The sequence below is a fragment of the Lutra lutra genome, chromosome 14 (genome assembly GCF_902655055.1).
Source record: "Lutra lutra chromosome 14, mLutLut1.2, whole genome shotgun sequence".
Classification (NCBI taxonomy): domain Eukaryota; kingdom Metazoa; phylum Chordata; class Mammalia; order Carnivora; family Mustelidae; genus Lutra; species Lutra lutra.
The window spans coordinates 80,157,301-80,163,587 of NC_062291.1; the positions used below are offsets into that span (position 1 = coordinate 80,157,301).

Consider the following 6,287-nt stretch of genomic DNA (forward strand, 5'->3'; position numbering starts at 1 on the left):
GTCTTGAAAGAAGTTGCTGTGATTGCAAAGAGTTTACTGCCTATGTTCTCCTCCAGGATTTAGATGGATTCCTGTTTCACCTTGAGGTCTTTCATCCATTTTGAGTTTATCTTTGTGTATGGTGTAAGAGAATGGTCGAGTTTCATTCTTCTGTATATAGCTGTCCAGTTTTCCCAGCGTACTGTTATGTCTTTTGAGAGGACTGATCCCTTTATTGTTATGCAATATCCCTCTTCATTCCTGATAATTGTCCTGGCTCTGAACTCTGTTTTGTCTCAAATTAATGTAGCTACTCCAGCTCTCTTTTGATTAGTATTAGCATGGTAAATCTTTCTCCATCCCTTTTCTAGGGCTTTATATTTAAAGTGGGTGTCTTGTAGATAACAGTAGTTGGATCTTGGGTTTTCTTGTTTTTGTTTTCATTTTATCTGCTCTGGCAATCTGTATCTTTAAAGTGGCATATTTAACAATCACATTTAAAGTGATTATTGAGGGACATCTGGGTGGCTCAGTGGGTTAAGCATCCAACTCTTGATTTCAGCTCAGGTCATGATCTCAGGGCCATTAAGATTGAGTCTCAAGTAGGGCTCCACACTGAGCATGGAGCCTGCTTAAGATTCTCTCTCTCCCTCTCCCCCCAGCTCGCACTCTCATTTTCTCTCTCCCTCTCTCAAATAGATAAATAATTTTTTTTTAAAATAAAGTGATTATTGATAGAGTTGGATGAAAATCTGCCATCTTGGTAACTGTTTTCTACTTGTTGCATTTGTTCTTTGTTTCTACCCCCTCTCTCCTTTTGCTGCCTTCTCTGGATTTAATGGAGCATTTTATATTATTCCATTTTATCTCCTTTCTTGATGTATCATTTATGCTTCTTACTGAACTTTTTCCATAGTTGTGTTAGGGTTAACAAAACACATTTTTTAAAAAGATTTTATTTACTTATTTGGCAGAGAGAGAGATCACAAGTAGGCAGAGAGGCAGGCAGAGAGAGAGGGGAAAGCAGGCTTCCTGCTGAGCAGAAAGCCTGATGCAGGGCTCGATCCCAGGACTCTGGGATCATGACCTGAGCCGAAGGCAGATGCTTAACAGACTGAGCCAACCAGGCGCTCTAAGAAACACATTTTTAAATAATCTAAGTTTCACCATCAAATAATATAACCACTACCTTTAATCTCCCCTTTGGGCAAAATAGAATAGAATGGGCCTTCGGAAGGCAACAGCTCTAGTTAGAACTTAATTACGTTGTTTTTTATTACGTTTATTTTACTGTTAGCTTCTACTTCTGGTCAGAAACAGTGGTTTTTCTACTCCTGGTAGTATTTTAAGTTTCTTTATGAAAGAAAGAGTGGGTAGGGGGAAGAACTCTGTTTGGAATTAATTGGTCTGATTATTGGAGTCAGGGTGAATTCCCATCATACTTCAAATTAATCCTTGTGGCTGGGGGTTTTTCTCCTATCAGGTGCATCAAAGACAATACCTATATCAACCTGCACTCCCAACAGAAGAACACAGCCCAGTTCAAGTTCAACACCTTCAACTTTCTGAGCAACTATGATGTGGTCTACCTGCAGTGTGAGATCGCTGTGTGCAAAGTGGGGGACCACTCCTCCCGCTGCTCCCAGGGCTGTGTAGAACGGAGTAAGAGAGATGCAGGCCGTGTGGTGACCCCAGAAGAACAGACTGAGCATTTCCAAGTGGTGGGGCCACTGGAAATCCACAGAGGGACTGGTCGGAGTAAGACCCTTGTGTGATTTCTTCACTTTTCGCACAAATCTGTTATTAGAAAGAAAAGCCTATTTCCCTGAATAAAGTGATAAGTTTGACAAACCAGAAGCTGCCCATGGAGCCACAGGTAAAATAAACAGCTAAGGAGGTTCTCTCTGAGTTTCGATGCTACATAAACCTTCTCTGATTGTTAAACTTGTAAGGCAGTCACTCTGTTTGCAGGCTAGAGATGCTACATCTTCTAATTCTTCACTACCAAGAACTACATATGTTCTAAAGAACAGAGTTCTCTCTATATACCAAATTGTCAATTTAAAGATTTTGTTAAATTGACTCCTTAACGTTCAGATGCTAGTAGATGGATTTTTTTTTTCTGTCCCTCGGGTGGTGTGAGAATTTCTTTTCAGATCTTGCTAAGAGTCTTATGAAAAATAAACTTAAGTGTTGGGAAGTCACTGCTCTTTTTTTTTTTAAACCCTAATAACTGGTTAGTTGAATTGAATACGTCATTTGCTTGTTTATTCATTGTCACCTACTCAAAACAAGCTCTTCTTGCCCGTTCCAAAGGGAACACACCGTGCCTCGCTCGGCTTTGTTGGGTTTGGGTGACAGCTTTGACATTGACCACAAATGAGATTTGGAGACAAAATCACATGAACCACCTGTGACTGCTTTTATCACACACTCAGTCTGTGCCCCAGATCCTCAAGGCTTTATAGGAAACCTGAGGACACAGGAAACCTGAGGAACACAGAAAGAAAGGTTTGCATATCCCACACCCTCATAGAAAAAGCAGGCAGCACCACTTTATCCAAGTTCTCTTTGTATCTTAACAGAAAGAGGTCTGGGCTGTACTCAGTTCCCTCAAAGCTGTCTTTAAAGAAACTGTCTTGGGGCACCTGGGTGGCTCAGTTGGTTAAGTATCCGACTCTTGATTTTGGCTCAGGTCAATCATCTCAGAGTCATGTAAGTCCCCTGTGCTGGGCATGGAGCCTACTTAAGATTCTCTCAAAAGATGAAAAAGAAAGAATAAAGGAGGAAGGAAGGGAGGAAGGAAGGAAAAGGGAGGGAGGGAAGAAGGAAGGAAGGGAAAAAAAGGAAGAGAGGGAGGGAGGGGAAGAAAGTAAGAAAGGGTGAGTTGAGTCTTGGACATAGTTTAGTTTTGTTTTTTTGCTTGTCAAGAAGTATTCAATAGCAACACTTAAAATGAGTCCTCAAGTCCAAGAAATTGTTCCCATCTCTGCCATTCAATAGCATGTATAAGATGAGAGTACAGTATGGCCAAGGCTCCCAGAGGGGAGAGCAGAGTTGGGGGGAAGCTGGGAGCTAACCCTGAAGTCCTGATGAAAATCTGACATGTGACCCGAGGGTGGACATTGCCTCTAGAGGGGAACATCTCAGTCTCATGCCAGATGTGCCCTTTATCGGTAGCCATCTTGATAAATAGGATACTGACGGCATTTTGATGGTGTTCCCTGCTTCTACCTGGTAGAAGTTGATGAGATGTAGTTGCTGGTCAGTCTGGTGAAGGCAGCATCTTTAAGTCAAAAGGGAATCACTCGTCACCAAGCACCTTCATCTTCAGTCACGTGATCTGAGTGTCAGGCGTCTATTTCACACGAGCGCCCCAGATGAATTAAGGGGTTTTCCAAGGGCCTCTGAGCTGCTAGAGCTTCTCCTTTCCGAAGCTTACCTTCCCATTAACTGCATCTATCCCGTATGCGTTGAGGAAGTGGGAAGCCAACAGCTTCCAAAGTTAGCATCTTATAGCTTTTAACAAATGCCTCTTGTGAAAAGTGTTGAGAGTGAAAGGACTGATCTTTTAAGAATAAATAAATAAGTGTCCAGTGAGCTCCCGGTGAGCTTCTCCAGGTGTGGTTCAGCAGGCGGAAGCCAGAAAGCTGCCCTCTCCAACAGCGTTCCAGCGGATTCTGAGAACGCTGAAGTGTGAAGGCCATGGTCACTGCTGAGCAGCCATGCTTTATGGATCAAAAAGCACTCAACAGGGAGAAACCTGCAACCCAGAAAAAAGCCTCAAGAGAAGCCTGCGCTCTCTAGCCAAAGGACTGGTGAAGGGGTACCCAGGCAAGATCGTGAGCCATGGGTAAAACTGTGGCCCTACCTCAGCCCAGCCAACAAAGGTGAAGTGGGGAGCCTAGACTTCCTCCTGCCCCCAGGATCCCTTCCACCTTCCCTCCCCTCCCTAGGTGCTATCATCTCTGCGCAGTAACCGGGGCCTCCCCAACACCCCCATGTCAAGTGGAGACCAGGTGGGGAGGCTGGGCTTCCAACCCCACCAGGCAGGAAGACCACCCCTCTGAGACTTCTCTGGGGTGGTGTCAGAGGGGACCTTGTAGAGAGCCAGGACCTCTACCCCTGACCCAGAGGTAACAAGGCGATGCCACCTTCCTGGGGGGAGGGGCAGCAGAGGCCATGAAGGTAGCCTGGCTTCCGCCCTGCCCTGTAGAAATGAGGAGACCCTCCCATCTTGTCCGCACATGCTGGTATTCCATCGCACGTTTTGCTTTTAGCCTTGCTGAAATGCTCTGTTAAACATATCTCTTGGGGGCACCTGGGTGGCTCAGTCTGTTAACCATCTGCCTTCAGCTCAGGTCATGATCTCAGGGTCCTGGCATCGGGCCCCGCATCAGGCTCCCTGCTCCACGTGGAGTCTACTTGTCCCTCTCCCTCTACCCTCCCTCATGCTCTCTCTCTCAAATCAATAAATAAAATCTTTAAAAAAAAAAAAAAGCATGTCTCTTGAATACAGCAGAGTCAGAGTAGAATAGAGTCAGAGTGGAATGCTGTGGGACATTCAGAAAATCCTGTTCCTCTAGGAAGTGAGCATGGTGGCCACTCTGGTGTGATAGCCATATCTCCCTCCGGTAGAACCATTGTTCAGGCTGCCGGGAGTGTGGGTGGCTGATGGCTCTCAGCCCCAAGACTCTGTGGGGATTCCCTCAGCTCAAGGCAGCTGCCTTGGCCACGTTTGCAGCCTTCAACCAATGGCTGGTGGATAGAGGTGCGTCATGTGGCAGGGGTACCGAGCCCCAGTGTGGGGACGTCTCTGACAGGCCAGCCGAGCCCAGGATGCAGGGCGTTGGCCAGGCTTTTTGCTGCCCCTGCATCGCCACTCACCAACCCCCTGCCAGGCCTGCTTACCTTCCCCTGCCAGGGCTTGAGGCTAGGCCCATGCCCCAGGAACCCTTCGGCACACAAACCTCTCCACCAGAGGTTGTCTCCCAGGACCCAGCCCACGACGGTCAGTACCAGGCGTGGTCCGAGGAAGCAAATTCAGAAACAGGACTTGGGGGCTGCCCGGGAGGACTCATCACCAGCAGCGAGTGGTACAGAGGCAGCCCCTGAGCATAGCTCATCTCCTCATTCAACCCTCATGAGCACGAGTTGGGGGTGGGGGCAGCTGCTACCTTCCTCATTTTAAATTGTGGAAATCAAGGCTGAGGGTGACCTGGCCAAGGTAACCCACCAGGTAAGGGGAAGAACTAAAACCCAGGCCACCCACTTCAGATCTGGGACCTTTACTTACTTTACTGCCGTTTCTCCTAAAGAAAAACACTTTCTGCTGTGTATTATTTTCTATCCCTGATGCGCTGGTATAGCTCAGTAGGTCCACTGCAAAGGGTTTGTGACTCATGGTGATACAGTTTTACACTATCTCCCAAGTCACACTATGCAACGGTCTTCTTGGTATCACACTGCTGTGCCTGGCCACCCACACAGCTTCACGCAGTTCCTGACAGAAAGTCGGCGCTGGGCCCGGGACCACACTGCCTTGACTGAATCTGACTCGCCTGTTCTCATTACATTCTCAAGTGCTTTCACGTTAGGTTGGAAAAGAACTTTGCAGTAGCTCCCTTTAGTCATATAGACGAACACAGAGGAGACTGGACCACATGGCCACATGGGGCAAGGGCTTAGAAGATCCATGTGGAAATACTAAAAAGAAAATGGGGAAGATCTGTTTTCATTTGGAGGTGGAAACCCAGCAGGCCCCTAACAACTCGTGCGATAAGAGATGCTCTTACTCGTGGTGTACTCCCTGGGCATGCGTGGTATCAAATCCAAGTGTCCGGGAGTCAAGGAGTGTCCCTGGGTATTCAGAAATGTGGTTGCCTCTTTGGATGTGTATTAGAACCTGAAAATATGTTGGTGTTGGATGGTGGGGACGAGTTATACTGTCCTCCTAGGACAAAGAATTCAACATGTGTGGTGTGAGTAAGTTTGTGCACATGGAGACTTCTATACTGTGGATAGGAAAGCGTCAGCCAGAACGGACTTCTCCTTTTAGGGTTACATTTGGCTTTGGTGTTTGGTGGTAAATGGGAGGAGAATTGTTTTCATTCATTAACCTAGAAACCACACAGAAGGCTCTCCTTTTATAGTCAGTTTCTTCTTTCCTGTCCTTAGATCATGAAATAGCTTTTTTCTTTCCAGAGCCCTTCTCTGAGATGTGTTCAAGTTGTAAAATGCCGAGGCTCTGAATTAGAGTGAGGCATGTGAATAAACAAGATGTCAGTCTCTCTGTCACACTTAGTTTC

At 46.5% G+C, this 6,287-nt stretch overlaps 1 protein-coding gene across 1 annotated transcript in view; it reads left to right on the forward strand.

Moving 5' to 3' along the window:
* Positions 1–2,132, forward strand: part of LOC125084416 (deleted in malignant brain tumors 1 protein-like) — a 75,839-nt gene extending 73,707 nt beyond the window's left edge. Inside the window, exon 51 of the mRNA XM_047701642.1 lies at positions 1,463–2,132. Within this exon, the coding sequence (XP_047557598.1) occupies positions 1,463–1,754 (292 nt within the window). The 3' untranslated portion in view covers positions 1,755–2,132. The remainder of the gene's footprint in view (positions 1–1,462) is intronic.
* Positions 2,133–6,287: the final 4,155 nt, after the last annotated feature.